The sequence below is a fragment of the Cajanus cajan genome, chromosome 1 (assembly GCF_000230855.2).
Source record: "Cajanus cajan strain Asha chromosome 1, NIPB_CcT2T_4, whole genome shotgun sequence".
Lineage (NCBI taxonomy): Eukaryota > Viridiplantae > Streptophyta > Magnoliopsida > Fabales > Fabaceae > Cajanus > Cajanus cajan.
The window spans coordinates 30,263,335-30,288,200 of NC_138517.1; the positions used below are offsets into that span (position 1 = coordinate 30,263,335).

At 31.8% G+C, this 24,866-nt stretch overlaps 3 protein-coding genes across 4 annotated transcripts; 2 read left to right on the forward strand and 1 right to left on the reverse strand.

Moving 5' to 3' along the window:
• The first annotated feature begins 412 nt into the window (after positions 1-412).
• NCBP (Putative cap-binding protein) lies at positions 413-5,356 on the forward strand. 2 transcript variants are annotated; one of them, XM_020365169.3, is made up of 7 exons: positions 534-675; positions 1,453-1,627; positions 2,505-2,600; positions 2,685-2,789; positions 2,949-3,026; positions 4,662-4,781; positions 4,866-5,356. In XM_020365169.3, the coding sequence occupies exons 2-7, from the start codon at positions 1,577-1,579 to the stop codon at positions 4,995-4,997; spliced, it is 582 nt and encodes a 193-aa protein (XP_020220758.1). In that variant the 5' UTR covers positions 534-675; positions 1,453-1,576; the 3' UTR covers positions 4,998-5,356. The 2 variants fall into 2 exon arrangements, with proteins under 2 accessions (XP_020220757.1, XP_020220758.1); XM_020365168.3 differs by lacking the exon at positions 1,453-1,627 and having other exon boundaries at positions 413-675.
• A 1,381-nt stretch (positions 5,357-6,737) lies between these two features.
• On the reverse strand, positions 6,738-15,381 carry CSD3 (copper/zinc superoxide dismutase 3). The gene is made up of 7 exons (XM_020365115.3): positions 15,200-15,381; positions 15,000-15,101; positions 14,443-14,538; positions 14,308-14,339; positions 13,987-14,062; positions 7,943-7,996; positions 6,738-7,287 (listed from the first exon to the last, which is right to left on the reverse strand). Exons 1-7 carry the CDS (start codon positions 15,294-15,296, stop codon positions 7,259-7,261), a joined length of 486 nt encoding a protein of 161 aa, XP_020220704.1. The 5' UTR covers positions 15,297-15,381; the 3' UTR covers positions 6,738-7,258.
• Positions 15,382-18,328: 2,947 nt separating this feature from the next.
• Positions 18,329-23,853, forward strand: LOC109803473 (tubulin alpha-5 chain). The gene is made up of 5 exons (XM_020365066.3): positions 18,329-18,703; positions 20,719-20,933; positions 21,017-21,216; positions 21,645-22,153; positions 23,386-23,853. Exons 1-5 carry the CDS (start codon positions 18,591-18,593, stop codon positions 23,687-23,689), a joined length of 1,341 nt encoding a protein of 446 aa, XP_020220655.1. The 5' UTR covers positions 18,329-18,590; the 3' UTR covers positions 23,690-23,853.
• The last annotated feature ends 1,013 nt before the right edge of the window (positions 23,854-24,866 follow it).

Below are 24,866 nucleotides of genomic sequence, written 5' to 3' on the forward strand. Positions count from 1 at the left end.
TCATTTATTTCTTTTTTTTTTTCCTCTCAATATTTTTATGATATAAAATTCGGTATGTGTAATCTAGATAAAAAAAACTTTTAATCTAATGATAAATTTTGAGAAAATATTATTTAATTAAAAATTATTAAATGCAATAGTTAATAAAAACTATATTGAAAATAATTATATATATATATATATATATATATAAATTTAAACTAAATATCTCATTAAATTTAACTAATATTTTAACATATGTAATATATAAAACAAATTTTTTATTTTATACAATTAAAATTTATAATAAATAATCCAATATTAATATATGACTTGACAAGTCTTATTCCAGTCAAGAAACGCGTAAAAAAGAAAACAAAAAATTAAAATAATTGTGAAATGAAGGTGCCCTATAAAGCTTTAAAAACCGAAGGGAGAAACGTTTCTCTGATCCGAACGAAGCTCAACGCTTGAACGCAGAAGCTGAAAAAGGGGATTAGGGTTTGGGAAGCAGCGACAATGGATTTCACAGCGGAGAAGAAGGACGCAGAGAACAACACCGCCAATAACCCCGAAAACGTTCACCAATCGTTAGATTCTTCTCAATTGGCATCGGCACTTGATTCCAGCAACACCAACAAAGAAACCGAAGAACGACAAGCCCGTGAACTCAAAGCCGGTCTTCACCCCCTAAAGGTTTCGCTCTCTCACTTCCATTTCCAATTCTTCACCACCCAAAATTATTGTTATTTTTATTATTAGTTTTATTGTTGGTAGTAGTAGTAGTGGTATAAAGCTTAGATACAGTTTCCGTGCTTTTCTCCGATGAGAACGAGTGTTTCACTTTGATGATCTATAGGGAGGTGTGGAGAATTTTGTAATGCGGATTAGCAAGGTCAAAGTTTAATTCTGATTAGAGAATGAGATAAAAGCATATGAAGACCTGCAACTAAGTTTTGTCTATTATTATTATTATGTGGTTGTTCCTTAGATTAGGGTAATTTTGACTTTGAGCTTAGTGTATGTTGTTTTTGTATTTTTGTAATGAAGTGGTATGTAATTTTTGAAATGAGGAGTCTGGTTATTGATGTCTATGATTTTTGGTGATTTATGGGCGTAACTGAAGTTTGCACTAACGCATAGACTTGTTGAGGTGGGATGTAATGATTGAATTGGAAGTTTTAGATTGTGGGTTTTTATTATTTGCCAAGGAAGATAATGAAGAAATTAAAATTTTGGGTCATGGTTATCATTATCGTATGATTCATGATATGATTAATGCATACACAATTCATGATACAATACATACACGATTCATCATGGTACAATACATATGATTCGATTCAAAGAGCTGGCAATGTGAATCGTGCTGCAAATTGTTTTTGTGCTTGAATACTATGATGAATCATAGGAATTGCATTTGAATCGGATGAATTGATTGCTTCTCATAAATTGTGTGATTCTGGCACCAAGTGGTCACACCTCAAACTGGGTCGGATCCTGTGCAACCCAATCCTTGAAAAACCTAGTAAAAGGCTTTTCCCTGTGAAAGTTAGTTGAAAAAGAGGAGATAGGCTGATGATGGTGTACTTTGTACATGGGTCTGCTGTGCACAACCTTCACTTGCTTGTGGTCTTACTCTTACCAGGTAATGAGATGCCAAAACAGAGTTGCTATTATGCATACAAAGTGACCATTGGCTCGTGTGTCACTGTTTCACGTGCCTCCCTCCAGTATTTTCCTTTTTGTTGATTTTGACAGTTATATCTTAAACAAGTTTCTCTCTCTCTCTCTCTTTCTATATATATATATATATATAGGTTTTTTAAATTACTTTTTGTTTCTATAAATTTATAAAATGTATTTTTAAAAAAGTTTATCTAATTACATCTAAAATCTTTAATATATATTTTTTTATTCCAAGTACATATACGAATAAATGGTTGTCACATATTTTAATATTTTATTTAATTCAAAGTATGTCTTTTTGATTTTTTTTTTTCTAATGTTAAAATGTTCCTAAATATCTGTTTTGTAGTTATTGATAATGAACTTGCGCTATTTTTTTCAGTTGTATACTCTGCTTTATTATTGATCATGAATCTTAAGATTCAAGATGCTATTTAGTTCACAATTTGGAACACAGGTCTTCCTATTCATGATATGAATCTGGATTCTACTACCCTGTTTGGGTTTGTTTTTGGTTAAAGTTTTGTCTAAGGGTAGCTTTGTTTGTTGTATCACTATGTGTCTAAGATATTTCAATTTGACTTAGGAATGAGTTTGATTCTGGAAGAGTTGATTGAATGCTGTTGGCTATGTTAGGTGCTTTTGCTTTGAAGCAGATATATGCGAGTTGGTTATGCACTACAGATTAGATTCAGGGTCTTGATGATTTTACATGCTTGTTGATTATGTGTGGTAGTTATGATTGTTTCTCTATCTTTTCTCTTCCTTGGAGGGTGTTAGTGTGATTTGACATTTTGGTTGATTGATTTTGTGTTGGTGCTAATTTCTATGACCAGAACAAATTTGTCTTTTGGTACACACGTCGTACACCTGGAGTCCGAAATCAAACATCATACGAGGACAACATAAAGAAAATCGTTGATTTTAGTACGGTGAGGTCTTTGTGGGCTGTAGTTGAATATAAGTTCACACTTCATTAAAAAAATTCTTACTTTGGTGAAGGTACGTGTTAATAGGTTGAAGGATTTTGGGTCTGCTATTGCCATCTTGCTCGCCCTTCTTCTTTGCCCAGTCCAACAGATTTGCACCTTTTCAAGGAAGGAATTCGTCCTTTATGGGAGGTAGATACTTAAAAGTTGCAGCTGAAGTTGCATTTTCTTGCTGATTGAGAATTTATTAGCTGTTCCATTTTTCCGAGGGGAGAAAGGGGAGGTGTGTCCTTCACAAATATCTTTTAGTGTTTACTGACAGAGAATTTTTTTTTCTTCTTTTTTCTGAAGGACTCTGCTAACTGCAATGGTGGTAAATGGATTATACGATTCAAAAAGGTTGTCTCAGGCCGTTTTTGGGAGGACCTGGTAAGTGCAAATCTTTTCATCTATAACATCTTTTGGTGTCTTCCTCGACAAAAATGTCTGGCATGATTATGGAAAATGAACACTTTAATTTATTGGTGATCTCAATGACATAATTAGTACATGTAGCTGTTTTATTTACTGAAATTTTGGTTTTTGATAGATCCAATGGCATGGTTTGATCCATGTAGTTGATCCTACTCAGTAGTACAAGTCTTGGTTGTTTTTGTTGAAATCTAAATTTTCCATTAAAATAATACAATATTCAAGTAGTTGAAATGCTTTATGGTCGTCAAGTGTTTTGTTGACTTTCACAGCTGAAATTGAAGACAGGAACCTAGATTTAGATTCCAATATATTATTTAGAAATTTGTCTCTGAATTTCTCCATTTATAAAGCATGATTTCCATAGGGTTGTTCACAGTGCATTCATTTGATGTTCAGCCCTTCAATAAATTTCTTTTTTGTTTTGTTTTCGGCCCTCTTTTGTTGTGTAATAGAACTGTTAATCCCTTCAATTCTTCTGGGGGTTCATAGATGTGCAGTCCGATCTTGTGTGATAGTTAAGATCCAATCAAAGACTACCAAATGATTTTTGGACTTAAATAGAACCACTGACACCTAATCCTTTTAGAAACACCAGAGCATGGGGCTACTTTCGTTTCCCTAATATTTTTCATCCATGGTCCTTGCAGTGGAATGATGTTAAGTAGCTAGGTCTTCATTAGTTCTACCTGTTATTTTAATTTGTGCAAACTACACATTGTATGTTTTCCACAAAAAATAAAAAAATCCACCTTTGTTATAGTATGTGGACTTGTTAACGAGTTAGTTTCTAATTTTCAAATATGGTTGGTCTGTTTCTAATTACTTGAGGCGGAAACATTGTAGAAATAGGTTTGTGTAGTTATTATTCAGTTAACTAATTTCCAGGAAAATGTTCTCGGGGAAACTACTTTCTGCTTATACCATAAGAGTAATGTTGTACTAGCCAATTTCAAGTGTTTGAACCATTTGTTTTCTGAAGTTTAACTCGTAAGCACCTGGTTGTTTTAAAATATATCTTATTCCAAATTTGAGAAGTAAGACTAATAAGCTCAATCCAAATGACTTTTCTTATTTGTTGAATGGAATTTTTTTTGTATTTATTATTCTAGATGATTTTGCTTCTTGAATCCTGACTATCCCCTCTTTTGATTAGAGTTTAGACCACTTTTCTAAATGTAACAGGTAAAACTGGGTACCCTAATCAGTAATCATAAACCTCAATGGATAACAACGCTTACTGGGATATAGTCATGTAGCTATTACTTGATCATTTGTGCCAAATGGTGTTCAATGTGCCTGGGTGAATAATGCTGATTCGTTGGGCATTAATACAAACAGTATGTAACAGCAACATATCAAGTTATATGCTTTTTGTTTGGTTTCCACATCATTTTATTGATCTGAAGCCTTTTCTTACACTGTTGCAAGTTTTAATGATGATAGAACAATTGACCAGCTAAATTACTATTTGGAATCTCTCTTGCTTGGTGAATTTGATTTCATGATCTATCCCATCATATAGAAATGTATTTGCTGTTTTCTATTGCTGGAGACTTGAAATTTGTAATAGTATTACATGGCTAAATGCAGGTTCTTGCCTTAGTGGGTGACCAATTGGATTATGGGGATAACATATGTGGTGCAGTACTAAGCATTCGTTTCAACGAGGATATATTGAGTGTCTGGAATCGCAATGCTTCAGACCATCAGGTTGGCATTATAACTGAACCTAATAGTATATACAAATGTACGTTCATGCTTGTCCTTAGTATTGTTCCTGCTTTCTCATTACAGGCCGTAATGGCTCTGAGAGATTCAATCAAACGCCACTTAAAGCTTCCTCACAGCTATGTTATGGAGTACAAGCCCCATGACGCCTCTCTGCGAGACAATTCATCTTACAGGAACACTTGGTTGAGAGGCTAGAGATGAGATACAACCGTGTTCTTGCGTTAGTTCCGCTGTGGCCTCAGCCAGTTAATCATTGGCTACAGTCTAATGGTGCTGGGGGTGTTCCAGGACTGGTTTGTCTTTTGAATTCAATGTACGACAGCTACATTGTGACTGTTTTAATTAGTTTCAGTTGGTTACTTATGTGTAATGTGTCTCTTAGTTGTTGTAAATAAACTTGCTCGTGCTGTTGCTTTTCACCTCGCATATGGAGAGAATCATGGCTTTCTTTCCCATGATAGATTACTCCTTTTAGCACATTTTGACAAAAGGCATTAATCCTTTAAACTGAAGTATACTACTAGGGGTTACTAGTACTAGTTTTTCCATTAGTACACTGTTGGGGTAGCGTCTCAATTCTTGGATATTTTAGAGAGTAATATATTGAGTTACTTTTTGATATAAAAATGTTATTGGTAGGATGATGAGATTTTATTGACTTATTTTAGGGTTTAATAATGCTTTGTGCTCCCCAACTACAAGAATATAAGCTTTTCATGACGTGATATTTTTATAAATTTAATTTTGATATATTACAAAGTTGATTTTTTATCATTATCAATTAATTTGAGATTAGTCTAACTATAACTTTTAATGTAATTATTATAACATTTTTTCAATTATATAACATTTTTTCAAGTATATTATAAATAATTTATTAAGCTTTAATAACGAAAGTCTTCCCCCAGTAATCTCAATTACGAAAAGTAAGACTTCATGTAGACGATTTAATTTCTTCTAGGTTTTTTTTTCAACACCAATTTTTTCTTCTTAGTTAAATGATAGTTTCTTGATATTAATATATGATTTATGAATAAAAACACATACAGAAAAGTAATTTTAAATAAATCTTGTGTAGCTATAACATGTGGCACAGTTATTTTTCACAAGGAATATTTATATAATGGCCTTAAACAATATCAAGTGTTAAAGCAAGTAATCCACAAAAAATTGAAAAGAAATTTACAGGAAGAATACAATGATTTTCATTCAAAGTTCTGGTTTATATCTCGAGTGATACTAGAGTCAATTCTCTTAAGTATTATGTTTTAATTTTTGTGAATAAAGAAAATGTAGGTAAGAAAAAATTTCATTAAAAGTGAACAAATAAGTTATCCAATAAAGATCAATTATCAACAAAGTTAATAAATATTTTATATCAATAATGTGATCATATAAAAAATCTAAGATTTATATTTAAAATTTCATACTTTTGTGTTATATAGACACACATACATAATAAGATCTTTATAACATATTTTGCAAATGCCTAGATAGCACCGTATTAAATTAACCTTAGTATTTTCTGTTCGTATAGTAACGTTGAAGATCCTACTTATGCAGAAATTCTTGGTTAAACAGTGTCAAACATATGATCCATTTGTTTAATAAATAAGTAAAATTGATCTTTGATGAAATTAATTATAAATAGCTAAACGTGATTAAACTGTGTATCCCTAATCCCAATCACAAATTTTACAATAGATTGTGTGGTGTAGTAGTAGGAATTAATTTCATATGTTCACTAAATGGGGACAGTTTTTTGGGCATACCCTTCAACAAATGGTGTGTATAAAAATGCATTCTTTAAAAATCACTTCATTCTTAACATGTCATACAACTTCCCACATGTTTAATATTGAATGGAGTGCCTCAATGGTTAGTACAGGATCGGCCCAAGGGTAAAACTGCTAAAGCTTGAGCCATTAGGACCACTAATAAAAAATGTGTTATTAGTATTTATAAAGAAAAAAAGACCACAAATGTTGAAAAAGCTTCATAAGTTGACAAAAAGCTCAACATATACCTTTTTGTGTAAAGAACAAATTTCTCTCCCAAATTTTGCTTTAGAGCTCACTTATTGTTGGACTGGCCTTGACTTGGTGTTTATCTACTTGAATACAATGTTGACTATAATCTTTTGTTGCATTTTGTGGCTTATATTTACTAAACATCACAAGCAGTTTAAGCATAGCAACTCCACCCCAGTCCTCACCTAGAAGCAGTCAAACCAAGTGACAATATAAGGTGTGTTACTGTTTGGAACAACGTGAGTGCCAATCCAACGTGAGACAAGGATTGACGTTCAACGTGCATATGAACGCGAGAATGCCCCAAAACAAACATGCGTAGAACTTTAATTTGTCACGAGAGTTGCTATAAAAGTAGTTACAGCATGATTGTAATTTCTTCCATAAGTCAGATGACATTTTATACACCATCTGTGGCAAACTATCCTAGACAGATGACTGCAGCCCAATGATGCCTGATCAACAATTAGCAATTGTCAGGTTTCAACATACAAAGCATGAAGCAGCAACAGGTTGTATAAAACCAAATTAAAATCTAACACTATGATGTGACATGATAGTTTAATTTACTTGTTGATAAGAATGATTACATTTACAACCACTTCAACTATATATAATATAATAGACAACAACTAATAAAGTAATACTTCATCTGTTTTCTATTATAAGAAAAATAAACTAATTTTATGTATATTAAAAAAATTAGTTATCTATATTAAATTTTACAAATTCCATAACATAACTTGTTATAAATGTCAAAAGAAATACCGCAGCTGAAAGATCATACATTAAAGAGAGAATATTTTAGAGAAAGTATTATTAAATGAGACAAACATAGTTGAAATTTATTTATATTTAAGAGAAAAATGTGTTTTTTTCTTCTTCTTATAATTGAGAACGGAGGAAGTAATAATTTGTCATGGTATGAGTCAAGAAGGTTATATCATCCTGACTAAAATGTGTTTCCACAATCCTGCCTATTTTATAGTATGACAAGAAAAAAATGAGTCACTAAACCACGAACAAATTATGCACGCAATGGATTAAACTCCTGGAATAGATCATAGTTTATTAATGTCTGGAAACAATATGAACAACAGCGAGTATTACCACATGCTACTCTTGCACCTGCATTCCCAGTAGTTTTGCTGAGTTCATGTCCACCTGTTTTAAAATAAATAAAAAGTCAAAAACACATAAAAATGTTGATCAGATACAAATACAAAAAACTAAACAGTGAAAGTTATGGTCTTAATCTATAAATAACGGCTAGAAAGCCAGGGTAAGTGGTGAACAGAATTTTAGTCCACTTTGAACTCTAGAAATGCAAACAAGCTCAAGAAAAAAAAAATCACATCTCCATTAGCTCAACAAACTACAAGGATTCATCTGAAGATTACACTAGCATAATACTGGTATTTAATTAGAAAATTTAAACAGCAATACTATGTAGCTTTGGTTACTGCCCTCTTTACCTGAAATGAAAAATATATAGGAGAGTTTCTTTATGATTTTTCAACTCTAAATAGTACATATATAAAATTATCGCAATCCTTTTTATGCAGGACAAGAAGTTACTTCATAAAGATATAAATCTCTTTCATGGGTGATTATAATCCTCTTCTTATTTATTTTTTTTATATTCTTCTGTATGTTAAAAAAATGTTCTTACTAGTGTAGTGCATAAAAAAAAATCTTAGGCTGCAATGGACAGTACACTAACCAGACAGGAAACTAACTTTCAGTTCTCACTTAGAATTGTCCAAACTTTTGGACCTCCATCACATTCTTTCGGTGATTCCTGTAGCTTTGTATTTTAGGGATGCACATCTCATGATTGCCCCATTTATTTAGGTCATCATAGTTATGGAGGTATACAAACCTATTAATACTTTGAAAATGAAATTATAATGAGAGCATATCTTACAAAATGTGACAATTTTCTGAATCCTAATTAATGGAATAGAAAATGGGTCCAACTGCATAAACACATGACATAGATTCTTGCTCCAACATCTCTATTTGCTACAGATCTGTCTTTTGGTGATAACCTTTCAATTTCCATTAAGAAAGGTACTTGTTTCACTTGTAACACTTATCCTATTTATAAATTTCTTAGTTCTCATCATTTGCCCTTCTCTATAATGTACTTTTGTCCCTTTCCTAAATCCACTAGAGACGTCATGCAATGATGGAAGAATGATTGCACGAATGATTGCACTTCATGCTAATGGCACTTGGCAGTTACTTCCTCTTCATCTAGGTAAATCACCGGTTGATTGTCATTGTCTCATTGGATTTACACTGAAAATTGGTCCAAGTGGTTAGGTTGATTGATTTAAGCAAGCCTTAAGGGTTACTTAGTCAGAAAAGGGTTAACTCAAGTTTATGATCAAGACTATGGTGATACCATTTCTCCCATTGTCAAGATATCAATTGTCTGTCTATTCCTTGCCATGACTGTCATGCATTCTTGGACTTTATTTTAGCTAACATTAAAACCCCCTTTCTTTAGAGTGTACTTCAAGAGGAGATCTATATAGAGCAACTTCCTAGTTTAGTTACTTGGGAAGAGTTTGATCTAGTTTGCAAACTTTTAAGGGCTCTCTTATGTCTTAAAGCAGCAGTGTTATAAAATGGCCATTAAGGCGGTGCCATAATGGCGCCATAATGGTATGGAGGTCGCTGCCACGATCCATTATGGTCGTTTGGCCTATGTATGGTAGGGATCCGCCATTTTGAATATGGCAGCCGTTACGGTGATAATGGCATGGCGGTCCAAGGTGTTCATGGCGGTCATGGCGCCATTTTGGGCCTTTTTTTTTTTTTTTTTTTTTTTTCATTTTTCCGGTTTGGGCTCGGGTTTCCGGGTTGGGCAACCCGCGACCCAGTAACTTAATGTTGCAAAATAGGGTTGCCGCAAAAACCCTAATGCACATTTCCTCTCCTCCGTGCAACACATGCCTACTCCAATGAGACCCACCACCACTGTCGCCTCCGATGCGGCTGCCACCGTTGCCTTCGACGTGACTTTCTTCTTCCTCCACGTGCGACTGGTTCCTCCTCTGCGCGTGACCACTCCTTCTCCCTCCGCACGCCTCCTCCTTTGAGTTCTACCGTCGCTGCTACCACTGCATCCGACCCGACCACCATAGTCTACGACAATGTAAGCGGAGGTAGAATCAAACACCCAGTCACAAACAATGTCATCTTCCAATTCCATTAATTCTAAGAGGAATGATGTTGCTTGGAAGCACTGTACACCAGTGAGAGAGAATGATACAAATGAGATTCTTTGTAACTATTGCCGAAAGGTTATGAAAGGAGGTATCACAAGGGTCAAACATTTGATTGGAAAGGCGGGCAATGTTACAGCTTGTTTGATGGCTCTTGAAGTTGTCAAGGTTGAGATAAAGACAATTATGGATGGTAAGAAGCAGAGGCAAAATGAAGCATTCAAGAAGGCAATGCAAGAGATTGAAGCACAATGTGAAGAAGGATTTATGAAATTTGGAAGTTTTGATTCTCGACTACCTCCAATTGGTGATTTTAGATTGAAGGATATTAGGAAGGGACCTATGGACCTTTACAATCAATCTCAATCTATAGCTGCAAAAAATAGGAAAGACAAGGTGGTGCAAGAGGGCATAAGAGAGCTTTGTGATTAAAAAAAAGCTACAGAAAGGGTATACCAATATATAGCACGCTTTTGGTACCAAGTTGGCATACCTTTCAATTTAATAAAGTTGGAAAGTTTTCAAGATATGCTTCGTGAAATTGGGCATTTTGGGAAGCATTTGAAAGGTCCTTCCTATCATGACATTAGAGTATCACTCCTTCAAAAAGAGGTGGAGTACACTAATAAATTAATGAAGCCACTAAAGGATCAATGGGCAAGTTTTGGGTGTTCTTTAATGTCAGATGCTTGGACTGATAGGAAACAAAGAAGCATAATCAACTTTTTGGTGAACTCCTCTTCTGGAACAATGTTCTTAAGGTCGGTTGATGCATCTTCCTATGTAAAGATCGGTGAAAAGATATTTGAGTTGTTGGATTCTATTGTGGAGGAGATTGGATAGGAAAAGGTTGTCCAAGTTATAACGGACAATGAAAGTAATTATGTTCTTGTTGGTAGGTTGCTAGAGGAAAAAAGAAAAAAAAAATTATTGGACTCCTTGTGTTGCACATTATATAGATTTGATGTTAGACGACATTGGTAAGCTGCCCAATATAAAGAATACCATTCAACAAGCTATCTCACTTGTTGGCTTCATTTATAGCCATTTAAGCACTTTGAGCATGTTGAGGTTCTTTACTGGTGGGAGGGAGTTAGTGAAGCATGCAATCACTCGATTTGCAACATCTTATCTTTCCTTGATGAGGATTCATCAAGAGAAAACTAATCTTCGAAAGATGTTTGTGTCAGAAGAGTGGAATGAAAACAAGCTAGCAAAGGAGGCCAAGGGAAAGGAAGCCACTAAAACTGTCTTGATGCCTAGTTTCTAGAAGAATGTAATTTTCATTCTGAAAGTGATGGCTCCTCTTGTGAAAGTGCTTAGGCTTGTGGATAGTGAGAAAAAACCAGCCATGGGTTACATATATGAGGCAATGGACAAGGCAAAGGAAACCATTATGAAATCTTTTAAAAATGAAAGCAAATACAAGGATGTGTTTGCAATCATTGATAAAAGATGGGATATTCAGCTTCATCGCCCTTTACATGCTACTGGTCACTTTTTGAACCTGGAGTTCTTTTATGCCAACCCATAGATGGAGTTTAATGGTGAGATTATTAGGGGTTTGTATAATTGTATCAATAAATTGCTAGGAGATTTGGAGATGAAGAATATTGTTCATAAGGAGTTGGCTCACTATAAAGCTGCGAGTGGTATGTTTGGGTCCACAACTGCTATAGCAATGAGAGGTGCAGTTGCACCGGGTAAGAGACAAAACATTGCAACTTCTGAACTTTTATTCTTTAAGTCATTTGCTCAAGTGTCTATGTTTAACATATTTTGTTTGCATTTGTAGCTCAATGGTGGCGGATGTATGGTTCAGATACTCCATATTTGCAACAACTTGCAATAAGGATCCTTAGCTTGATATTTAGTGCTTCGGATTGTGAAAGTAATTGGAGCGTCTTAGAGCAAGTAATTAACTTCTTCATTCTTATTTAAAGTCAACAATCAATGTCTTGCTTATTATTCCTTAAGTAATAAGTTTTTATTTAATTGTTTTAGGTTCATACTAAGAGAAGGAATAGACTTGAGCATAAAAGACTACATGACTTGGTATTTGTCAAGTATAATCAAGCACTCCATCAAAGGTATAACCTTAAGGATAAAATCGATCCAATTAGTCTTAATGGGATTGATGATTTCAATGAGTGGCTAATTGAAGAGATGGATGGGGAAGAAGGTGAAGATGAGAGGGCTCATGAAGAAGATGATGACCTTACTTGAAGACAAGTTTATCAAGCTTCGGGACTTGATGAGCCTAGACAATGCACCAGGCGTCACAAAAGGAGAGGGGCAAGTAGGAACATCTACTAATCCTTCTAAAATAGCCAAAGGAGTAGCTTCAAAGAACAAGGAGAAAAAGGTTGAAGAAGTTGAGACATCAGAAGATTCAAGCAATGAGGAGGAGGAATTAGTGCCAAATGCTAATTTCATACATTCAGATAGAGAAGAAGCTGAAGGATTTTTAAATGAGCAACATCATCATGTGAAAATTAATTATGCTGACATTGATGAGGATGAAGAGGATTAAACAAAATAGTTTTAGGAATTGTCATTGTGTTTTGCTATTTTCTAACATTGTTTCTTTGTTTTGATGGCTATTTAATCTTTTTGTCGGTTAGGAATTTATGTTTTTTTATGATGACTATCACTAGATTATGAATGCCATGAATTTTAGATTGTTGGTTTTAATATATGTTTGTTATTTTTCTATTTTTGCATCATATTATATATATATATATAGATAATTTTTTTTTTCCGCCATAGACCGCCATGACAATATGGAACTTAAAGGTCCTTGCCGCCATCGGCCGTATAACCTTACTGATAACCTTGTAAAGCAGTCTCCTTGTGCATCATTTTGAAGGTTAAGTATAATTCTGCAATAATTTGGCAGGGTTGAAGTGAATCTAATCTTATTAATTTATACAAGCATATTTCTAGGGAAAATGCATTCATCTGGTTGTATATGTTGATGACATTATTATAACAAGGAATGACCAGGATGACATTATCAACTAAAACAATACCTATTCCATCACCTTTTTTTTTGCTTAATAAGAAGGTAGTCAGTTTCTATAAGATAAAGTGATATTTCTAGTTACGACTTAGGTCAAAGATCGAACGTCGGCCTTTAGTTAAAGAATATAAGTGTTAACCGTTAAATCACTTGAGCTAATGACTTTTGGTCTATTCCATCACTTTCAAACCAAAGACTTGGGTTCTCTCAAATATCTTTTAGGTATTGAAGTTGTTCAATCTAACTACAGTTTCATTGTGTCTCAAAGGAAGTATGCAATGCACTGGACAGTGGGAGCCCCAAAACGGGCACCATGACTGTCGTAAACCGCCACGCCGTTACCACCATAACGGCTGCCATATGCAAAATGGCAGGCCCGCGCCATACAGAGGCCAAAGGCCATAACGGAATGCGGCGGCCACCGCCATACCATTATGGCGCCGCCATTTAACAACACTATTCAGAATCTCTCTTTAGTCTCTCTCATTATTATAAACTTGCATCATGTTACTCCCCTTTGTATCTCAATTTGGCTAAGGACTAACAAGATATGGATTTGTAAATATAAGGACTAACTCATCGTGCACATAAATAAATTCAAAGATTAAATTCTGATCGAAGGATAATACTAGGACTAGTTTGTACATTACATAGCTACTTAGATGTGAGGCTTACACACAAGAACATGCATATGCGCTACACTAGTAATTCACAAACATTAAGATTTCCATATCAAGCATTAAGGGAACTCAATACAACTTTGCTATCATAGGAAAATTACTTCAATGAAACTATAATATAAAACATGACCAGGGGAAAAGTAAAGCTACATTTCAAAGATGAAACAGGAGGAAACCTAGTGAAACATGTTCTGTGCCCAAATTTCAAAATCTTACCCCTTCCAAGATCGTCAGGATCAGCATGCACAACAACAGCCCTCCCAATTATGGAGTGAACTCCAGTTAGTGGAATCTACATATTGAAAGAGAGAAACGGGAAATTAAGTGTTCTAGGCCCAATTTAACAACATTCAGATTTCATAAATGAAAATACCAACCAAATGAAAACAATGATCGACATTGCAAAACACAAGCACATTTTTATCAACAAAGAACAAAGGTAATAAATATGTAGATTCTCTAAAAGAACAAAGAGAACGAAATTACTAAAGTGGTATCAACTAAAGACAACACAACACCCGAAGTTTAATTCTTTACCTGTCTATCTCTAATAGAAATCTCAGCAACTCCTGCAAAACAGAAAGCTCTTTGGAAACTTCCCAGGAGACAACTTATACAAACAAGCAGAAGTATCAAAAGAAATATGAAAAAAGAAAGCAGAAAATACAATACCATCAGGGCCAGCAACAATGTTGCCCAAATCACCAGCATGACGCTCATCATCTGAAGGAGCCCCATGATCCTTCTTGAGTGGATTGAAGTGAGGACCTGGGGTAAAATAGATAAAGTTTAAGCTATAACTTAATTGATTAATTTAGATTAATTTGTAGGAAAAAGGAATCACTTTTATTTCTTCAGTTTAATTTTGATACTCTCTTAGCAAAAAATATTTTACACTGCCAACAAAATTAGAAATCACCAACAATTTTCAGTTATACGACAATTTGTGATTCAATGACAGTAAAAAAAAAGCTTTTCATTGCATGATTATCTTCTCTTTCTTTTTTCTAATAATAACCATTATAAACACACAAGACAAGTCAATCAAAAAATGAATCCAAGCTTTCTTATACCCTTAATTTAAAGTTTCAACTATTCTCAATCTTCCTATTTACAAATCGAAATCCCCCCTTTTTCTATTTTCCAATAAAACATATGTTGCAAGAGGAATTGCAGGAGTTTGATCTTTGATGATAAACATTGATGAAGAGAAGAGAAGAGAGAAGAACCAGTGGAGTTGCAGCCATTGGTGGTGTCACCAAAAGCATGGATATGGAAGGCATGCAAGCCTGGTGACAACCCTGTTATTCTCCCTGTCACATGGATGGTCCCTACACAATCACAATGAAACCAACAATAAGCAACTAAACATTTCTAACTGAAAATACAATACAAACTAAGAGACATGAAAAGAGAGAGAGAGAGGAACCATTTGGGTGCTGAAGAAAGTGAAGAGAACCTCTGATGTTGTTGCTGTCTCCGATGATGAGAGCCACACCTTTCGCGGTTATCTTACCAGCTTCCATCTCATATGATGTCTTTTTTTCTGCCTCAGTTGCTCCCAATGAAATGAATCTGTTGGCAGAAAACAATGAATGAACATAGTGGAAAACACTAACCTGTGTTCGGATGGATAAAAAAAAAAAAGAAAAAAAAAGGAATTTTATAAGAGATTTTTTAATTTGGAAAGAAAAGGAATATTTCTCCTTTATGTCACTTTCTTAATTATTAACTAAAATCGATTATATACTATCCTCATTTTATTTAATAAGAAGAACAAAAATCTGTGATCTACATTAGAGTATTAAAAAGAATATTACTCCCTTTATTTCATGTTTTTTTTCTTAGTTTTGAATTTTTATTTTCTTTATTTTTTTTAATTTTTTACACAAGTAATATTAATTAGCTTTTTTATCTTTTTATTATTTTTATTTTTATTTAAATATTCATTCACTCTAGATTTTACTTATTTTACAAATAGATCCTCTAAACTTTAAATTTATTCTTGTTAATCCTTAAAATTTATCTCATTTTAAAATAAATATCATAAATTTTAATTTTATTTCAATTAGCTCTTAAATTTTACTTCTTTTATAAATAAATATCCTCAACTTTTCATTCATTCTAATAGATGTTTATAATTTATTTTTTATAAAATAATTTTTACTATTAGTTTATAGTTAAATTATTTATCTTAAATATCAATCATTCATTAATTTTCTTTTGTAATTATTTTTTAAATATAAGAAATATGAGTTTAGAAAGAAAAAAAAGAGAATAATGAAAAAAATTAAAAAAAAGTCATTATTTGATTTTTTTAATTATAAATTATATGATATTTTTATATATAGAAAAGTGATATATAAAAATAAAATTAATATATGTAAAATAAACTAATTAGTAAACATAATTTAAAATAAATAAATGATTGATGTTTTTTTATCTTAATAATTTAATTTTAATATAATATAAGAGACTATTTTACAAATTAAAAATTAATTAAGATAAAATTGAAATCAAAGTGTTCATTTGTAAACATGATAAAAGTTTAAGGATTAATTATTACGAAATTAAAGTTTATGCAGTTTATTTTCTAATAAGACAAACTTTAAGGATCAACTGAAATAAAAATAAATATAAAAAGATAAAGTCTAAAAAGATTAAATACTTTTTCATGTTTTTAACATGTATCTCTATTTAACAATTTTTTTTATTATTTTAATGATCCATTTAGAGATATTAAATGAGAGTATTTTGAACTTAACATATTAATATCAAATATTTTTTAAAGATTATGTAAAAACTTTAAATATAAAAAATTATGGACCCAAATAATACTAAATTTTGTTTGATTAAAATAAAATATAAAAAATGTTTCAACTTAAATATTGTTTTATATTATTTTATGATGGATGTACTTTTTTAGTCATTATATATTAAATACTAAAAAAGACTTAAAATATTTTTTTCCTTATATTTTCATTTATTTTACTTTTTAATCTTTATAATTTAAAATATATATTTTTTAATTTTTATATTTATCTTTTTAATTTTTTAGTCTCTATAGTTTAATATAGATATTTTTAGTTCATATATTTATAATTTTTTAATTTTTTTAGTCCTTGTTATTAATTTTTTATAAAAACTTTTTTTTTCTAAACTATAAAGACTAAAAATGATTGAAAAGGTAAGTATAAGGACTAAAGAAAAACTAGATTTAAATAGGTCTTTAGTTTCTTAAATTTAGGATAAATTTATTTTTGATTTCTCAAATTTAAAACTATTGTTTGTAGTCAAGTTTAGTCTCTATAATTTTAAAAAATCTTGTTTAATTCCTCAAATAACCAATAATATATCTGAAAGTGACAGATTAAGACAATAAGATATCAGTTGAGTTTAATATTATGTTTTCATTAACAAAAACACTCGTAAGTACATTTATGTTACATAATTTGACAATTTGTTAACAAAAATTGAATATAAAGACAAAAACAAGATTTTTTTTTGAAATTACAAGATTAAAAATATTAGTTTTAAATTTAAGAGACTAAAAAAGTTAATTTAAGTTAAATTTGAGGAACTAAAAATTTATTTAATCCAAAAAATTAATTTAAATCATAAGAACTAAAAGGTAAAGTATGTGAAATTATACAAACTAAAAAAATATTTAGATTTATTTATATAAATGAATTGCTTTTTCTTTCAATTTCTTTTTCATACATGAGTGGTTGAAAAAAAATACATTTAAATTTAAAAACTTACCATACATTACAATTGTGATTGAAAAACACTAAAGTTATCATGATATTAATCGATAAAAAATCATGTTAGAAAATAATTTTAAATAATTATTATAAAAATTAATAAAATCATTTCTTACAATAATTTTAAATAATTGATATGTAAAGCTCTTCATGATTGGAAACACACAATATTATTTACTCATGATTAGGTATGAAAATATGTCAGATTAGACAAAATTTTAAATATGTAAGTTAATTCTATAAAATTGAAGGTTAAAACTGACCTATTATTTATTATATCTTTTTTCCCAGTCTGATTTGATCTTTTTAAAAGTCAAATTTGATTTATTAACTTATTTAAAAATTAATTTTTACATTAAATATAATTTTAAATAAACCAATAAAAATCTATTTTTGAACAGCCGTACGAGATTTTTTTTTATTTTATATTATAAAAAAATATTTTACTCTATTTTTATTATTAAAATTTAGAATTTAAAATAAAAATAAAAACTAATATAAGTGGAACAACTCATTCACACTCATGTAATTTTTCTTAAATATGGAAGTTTGATTCTTCATTTATTGGATTCAATATTCTCACATTAATAATTTAATGATTTACATAAATTTTTACAAATAAAAGGTGTTAAAAAAATTGTTTTAGTGAATTGTTTAATTCTTGCATGTCAAAAATAATAATAATAAAAATTCAACCGTTCCAATCGGTTGGTGCCAAATGGCCGGTGCCCGATTAATTTTAATCAAGTATCGTTCATTAATTTGAGGATTTAATCAATGGTAAAACTCAGTTTATAGGTTTTGGAACTTCATGCACTAATAACATTTCTTGATTGCAACGTTAAGAGATGAAAAGATAAAAACAGTTTCTTCTTCTTCTTCTTTTATTAGAGTTTCTTCTTCTTTTTCTTCTTTGTTTTCTCTATTTTGCAGTTCCCTCTTCCTTGTAATTACTTTTAGTTTTCTTTTTTTGAGCCTTGTGATTCTTGTTTTTGGGTTAGCATTTCCTATTGTTAAGCATAACTAGGATCGTAGAAGGAAAGAGATAAAGAGAATATGAGAGAAATAATAAGCATTCATATAGGACAAGCTGGAATTCAGGTTGGTAATTCATGTTGGGAGCTATATTGCCTTGAACATGGCATTCAACAAGATGGAACAATGCCCAGGTCTTACTCCCTATTTTATGTTCATTTCTCGCATTTCAAGTAAATCTTAAATACGTTCAATTTTGGTTACAATCTTAGTTTATGTGGATCTTGAGGTTTTTTGTGGAAAAATTAGTTTGAAACACAATGTATCATAGCAATTTCTTTACAATTAATCTAAGGTCATCATTCAATTTCTATGTCACATCTCACAACGGGATGGGTTCAAGTAGTGATTAAACATGTTCTCATATTACGAGAATGATCTATTTAGTGTATAAATTGTCACATGCAAAAACCTTTAAGACCTGTTATAGTATTGTGAAGGAGATTAGTTTGATTTATTATATGTAATGTTGTTGGAGTATCTAGGATTTTCTTGATTCCGCGGGTGCTTTTATGATCAATATCTTGTGATTCAATTGCCGTATATTGTTCTATATGATCAACGTTATGTCATATCTTGCATGCATGAGCTTTGTTTTGGATCATCATAGCACTGTTGATCCTTTATAATTCTTTGTCAGGATCGGTCATAGGAAAGCAATTCTATTAATCTATTTTTAACTTTTGCTTCGTTTTTCTTCGTTTGATGCATTCCTATGCTTGAGCATTCTATTGTTTATAGTTTTTAATTTTATGTTTTCATATGGGGCCATTCACATTTCATGTTTGTTTCTAAATTGTTAGGCTTCTGGTTTATGTATCATGTATTCCATTGTATCTTTCTATGGTCATTTTTGTTGAGTAGTGTATTAACATGCGTATCTATAAATGAAGTACATTAAGGGCCACAATCATGTGCTTCCCTCATGAATTGATTAAACCTTCACTGGCTTTGGAAATCTGTGTTAATTATGTGGTCATGGAATTGGCATATCAAAATCTATTTTGAGTAATTTATGGTTTTAATTCAAGTAAGGAATTTCTTTAGTTCTCTCATTTCATGAGTAAACGAGAAGAAACAAAAGAAAGGGAAGAAGTTAGAAATAATGTTGAAATAATATCTTGGTCAAGTTAAGGAGGTTAAAATCATTGGTTAGATATGTGTCCTATTTTCAGAAACCGAAGCTGATATGAAATTCTGCTTCCAAAGCCAGAAAAATCAAACCCGAAGAGAAATTACTCAATTTATTCAATGATTTCCACTGGCATAAATATTTTCCTTGTTTTAGTTATTTCTCATAAATAGGTTTTCTTAATGTGACCTTTTCTGTTATTATCTGCCTCATAGGAGAGGTAATAACATTGCAAATCCAAAGAAAAGGTGATCTAAAATCATGTAGTTATTAGCTAAGCAAATTAAAGTCTCTTTTATTTTTTTTATTTCTACTCATAAAAGGTTTAAGGCATTCAATTTGCAATTTCCTCTTTGGGCCAATTTATTGCGTGTAAGTAAGAATTTTTTTAGATATAAGTTAGAAACACTTTATGAGTACTTTGCTATGAAAAATAAAGAGTATTTTTTAGTAAAAAACTCTTAAAAGTGTTTTTAAACTAATATCTAAACAGTGTTAATACTTTGGTTACACTCATATGTAGCTCCCAATGTATAAAAAAAAAATGTAGCTACCACAGCTTGTAAACTGGGTCTATATTAATACCCCTTCAACTTTCTATAGTTAAGTTTCTAAAATAATTATGTTGAGACTTACTTTTGGGACCTTATGAGTCAACGCAGTGAGTTCCTATAATTTTAATTTTTTTGGTTCTGTTTCTGTTTGAGTTTCCCATTAGCTGATAGCTACTCCATCCTTGCCACCCTTTAATTTCTGTTGTCACATTAACAAAATTTTAAGAATGCCTTTTTGTTTTTTTGAAATAGTGGAATTGCTATACTTGCGGGTCTGAACTCAAAAGAATAAAAACAACTTGGTTCTCGTATTTATAAGGAGTTGAATTTTTGCTCACTTTTTAATTTTTAATTTTCTCATTACCTTGAATAAGAACTTAGCTTTTTTAACAAATCCCTTCTAATTGTTTCTCCCTTTTTTCTTTGGCATAACTAATACTGATTCTCATAAATCTGCTTGCAGTGATGCCTCAGATGATTCTTCACATGATGCTTTCAACACCTTCTTTAGTGAAATTGGAAATGGCCAGTACGTCCCTAGGGCTTTGTTTGTTGATCTGGAGCCTAGTGTAATTGATGAAATAAGATGTGGTCCTTACAAACAACTCTTTCATCCTGAGCAATTAATTTCTGGCAAGGAAGATGCTGCTAATAACTTTGCAAGGGGACATTACACAGGTCAGTCACTCACTTCCATATTGTGTCAAAAACTTGGGTATGTTCTATCTGATAGTGTCACTTGTTTGGTGTCTATGCTGCAGTTGGAAAAGAAATTGAAGAGTTGTGCCTTGACCGTATCAGAAAATTAGCTGACAACTGCACTGGTTTGCAAGGATTCTTGGTTTTCAATGCTGTTGGTGGTGGCACTGGCTCTGGTTTGGGATCATTGCTTTTGGAACGTTTGTCTGTAGATTATGGCAAGAAGTCAAAACTTGGCTTCATTATTTATCCTTCTCCTCAGGTCCAGTAAAATGAACTGTTTGTGGTGGAGCATCAAACATTTGTTGACTTCATAACATTTTATGGCCTTTTATTCATATGGGTTCTACTAAATGTGGGTCTCATTCCTCGTTTGGTGAGACATACATAAATTTCTACCAACAAGAAGGAATATATTGGAAAGAGAGTATCAGAGAATGTGCTCTTAGCACTATTTTTTTTTTCTTTCTAGTAGTAAATGATGAAAATTGCATATTCATCTCAATAACAGAAAGATATGATGTAAAATTGCTAGAGATGTTTTCACGTATGTTGCTCTACACACTTTAGGGTATTCATGTTTTGTTGTTGAGCTTTTCTTATTAACTATTCGCATTTCTGCATTATCACACCAAATTATCCAAATGGAATGTCCTTACTGTAGTGACTAGTGTTGTCATTACCATGCAGGTATCTACTGCAGTTGTTGAGCCTTACAACACTGTTCTTTCCAATCATGCTCTTATTGAGCACAGTGATGTAGTTGTGCTTTTGGACAATGAAGCGATATATGACATCTGCAGAAGATCATTAGACATAGAAAGGCCAACTTACACTAACTTGAACCGCTTGATATCTCAAATTATATCTTCATTAACCACATCCTTGAGATTTGATGGTGCAATCAATGTGGACATCTCTGAGTTCCAGACTAACCTTGTGCCATATCCACGCATCCATTTCATGCTCTCATCTTATGCCCCTGTGATATCTGCTGCAAAGGCCTACCATGAGCAGCTATCAGTGCCTGAAATAACCAGAGCCGTGTTTGAGCCATCAAGCATGATGGTCAAGTGTGATCCAAGACATGGCAAGTACATGGCATGCTGCCTCATGTATCGTGGGGATGTTGTTCCCAAAGATGTAAACGTTGCTGTCTCAAATATCAAGACAAAGAGACAGGTTCAGTTTGTTGACTGGTAAGTACACTTCCTTAATCCTTGGAAGAACATCATAATATGAGATGTAAATAACTTGGATGGCATGATCTTTGCATGTTCTGTTTTTTCTTTTCTGATCCTAACTATTTGATCATTAGTATATAGACTTTTCATAGTAGTTTTTCAGTTCCTTCAATAATTGAGCCTTTTCTTTGATTTTGTATAGATTTAGATACAAAATGATTATAATTACCAGGAAAATAAGCCTTGAACTATCAAAATTATACTTATTTGCATGACAATCTTAAGTGGTAAAGATTGTTGTTTGATGATTTAGAACAGTTTATGCAATGTTAAATCTTGTAATTTCTCTACTTGGATTATTGACTGAAAACTTTGTAAAAAAAAAATAAAATAGGAAGATTAGTCCCAATTTTGGGGATCTTTTTTTTTTTTTTTTTTTTTTCTTGAATACCTTGTTCATTAAGTGAGGTGCATGTTGGTGTGGGGCTCAGTTTGGTCCATGGCCATGGGTTGAATTATTTGCTGTGAAAAGATTGGTAGTAGAAACACTGATAAATTACAAACTAGTGCAGTAAAATAAGTTATTCTTTAAGTTCTTGTCCAATATAATTATTAGGTGCTGCTCACTCATGAGATTGAAAGACCTGAACTTACCCCTTGTTAAATCCTATGAAATGTTTGGCCTAGCTTTATTAAACTTAATAACTGTTTTAAATTTGAAGTTAAAAATAAGAGTTTTAAATTTAGGATAAATTATGCTGGTAATCTCGTTGTTGAACGAAATTTCATTTTTGATATATCCTTATTTTCTTTTACCTTAGACAAACTTCCTTAATTAAGATAACGCAATTTATACCTTATTCCCTTCCCGTTAACATAAACTTCTTCTAATTCCTAATGATTGATTAAAAACTTTTATTCACTGACCATAAAAAAGTTGTTCTTTGTTAAAAGTTCATTTCTTTTTTTAAAAGTGTCTAGGATCATATTTTTTAACATGCTCTTCTTAATATACTTTTTTTTAGTGGTTAAAATTTATTGAAGATCACAAAATTAGGAAAGAAAATCATTAAATAGAGAGAACGTGTATTCTAATAAATTTTATACAACCAGAGAGTGTGTTTAAAAGAGGTTACTAGAGAGTGTTCCTAAAATTTCTTTTTCTTAAAATTCTCTTTGACTTATCCTTTTAAAGAGAAGAGAAACTAAAAATGAATCAGTGGTTTTGATAATTAATTTTATTTCAGGTGCCCTACTGGTTTCAAGTGTGGTATCAACTACCAGGCTCCAACAGTGGTACCTGCAGGAGATCTTGCCAAGGTGTCAAGAGCAGTATGCATGATAAGCAACAACACAGCCGTGGCAGAGGTTTTCTCTCGCATTGACCACAAATTTGACCTCATGTTTACCAAAAGGGCATTTGTGCACTGGTATGTGAGTGAAGGCATGGAAGAAGGTGAATTCTCAGAAGCCAGGGAGGATCTTGCTGCCCTTGAAAAGGACTATGAAGAAGTTGGGGATGAAGGAGTAGATGAAGCTGGAAATTACTGAAAACTATTCCTCCTTCACTAGCTTCCTACATCTCCCCCCTATGTTTTGTGTTTGCCATGTATTGTTTGTTGTCCTTGTTCAATGTTTTTGTGTATGTTTGTGTTGTTTGGTGTGATATTGATCTTGTGATTGTTTCACGTTTAAGTGTTGAGAAAATTGTTTAATTCATGTACAATGTAGTGTAGTTGTCATGTCATTTTGAATTACTTGCTTGCTTTTTATGCAAAATCAATGGCTGAGAATGAAGGTTGTAAAAAGTCATTCTAAATGAAATTTGATATATCTTTTAGGGTAAAATATTTTTTTTTCTTCTCTCATTATATCTGGTTGTTGTTGGTCTAAGAAAAAAGTTTGATGAGTCACTTCAAAAATAAATTTAATTTGATTTTTTAGTTTCTTCAATTAACTTGAATCGTTAAGTAATGATGTGACAAAAACATTTATAATTATGTCATTTGTTAAGTGGACAATTTAGTTAGTGTGACAATTACATGGTAAAAGAGTACATTTTAAAAGTGTATGTACATGAAATATCAATTATTAATATTTTCGCCAATAGTTTATATCACAACAACACTTGCAAGAATCAAATAGCAAGAATGATATGGGCTATTCTTATGTAGTATGCTTCCATGTGGGGTGAGATCTTTTTGTACAAGTTGTCATTTTAAAATCTGGGTAACAACTTCAAGATAGTTCTCTCTGTTTCGTTAGGTTGCTAGCACATCTTATGTTTCAATTCAATGTCATATTTTTCTATTTATGTCATTTTCTATTGTCAATTTTTTTCCCGCAGTTTACTAAGATTATTTACTTTATTGTCTAAAGTGAGATGTTCACTCTAAAAAGTTAAATCCAAGAAAAAATGCTGATATTCCTAGACCATTGCTGAATTTTATAGAAGTTCGTTAATCTAGTTTAGCATGAAACAAGGCATGTTTTAGTTGTTGAACATCTTTCAGTGTGGTCAAAATTTTCTATTCCTCCATTCTGATAGGTACCCTTTCCGCAAAAATATACTCATTTTATTCTTTTTTATTTAATCCAACAACATAACTAATTACCTCATAAGTCACGAGGAATATATATATATATATATATATATATATATATATATATATATATATATATATATATATATATATGAGTGATTCTTTTATTCTAAGAGTAAATTTAC

Excerpts from the sequence above, each read along its gene's own strand:
- CSD3 (XM_020365115.3), bottom strand. The coding sequence starts at position 15,296 with ATGGAAGCTGGTAAGATAACCGCGAAAGGTGTGGCTCTCATCATCGGA. Across the intron at positions 14,340-14,442 it reads CATTGTTGCTGGCCCTGATG|GAGTTGCTGAGATTTCTATT; the intron begins GTATTGTATTTT and ends TCTGTTTTGCAG. Across the intron at positions 7,288-7,942 it reads AGGTGCAAGAGTAGCATGTG|GCATCATTGGGCTGCAGTCA; the intron begins GTAATACTCGCT and ends ATTGTTGATCAG.
- NCBP (XM_020365168.3), top strand. The coding sequence starts at position 499 with ATGGATTTCACAGCGGAGAAGAAGGACGCAGAGAACAACACCGCCAAT. Across the intron at positions 2,601-2,684 it reads AAATCGTTGATTTTAGTACG|GTTGAAGGATTTTGGGTCTG; the intron begins GTGAGGTCTTTG and ends ACGTGTTAATAG. Across the intron at positions 3,027-4,661 it reads GCCGTTTTTGGGAGGACCTG|GTTCTTGCCTTAGTGGGTGA; the intron begins GTAAGTGCAAAT and ends GGCTAAATGCAG.
- LOC109803473 (XM_020365066.3), top strand. The coding sequence starts at position 18,591 with ATGAGAGAAATAATAAGCATTCATATAGGACAAGCTGGAATTCAGGTT. Across the intron at positions 20,934-21,016 it reads TGCAAGGGGACATTACACAG|TTGGAAAAGAAATTGAAGAG; the intron begins GTCAGTCACTCA and ends TCTATGCTGCAG. Across the intron at positions 21,217-21,644 it reads TTATTTATCCTTCTCCTCAG|GTATCTACTGCAGTTGTTGA; the intron begins GTCCAGTAAAAT and ends ATTACCATGCAG.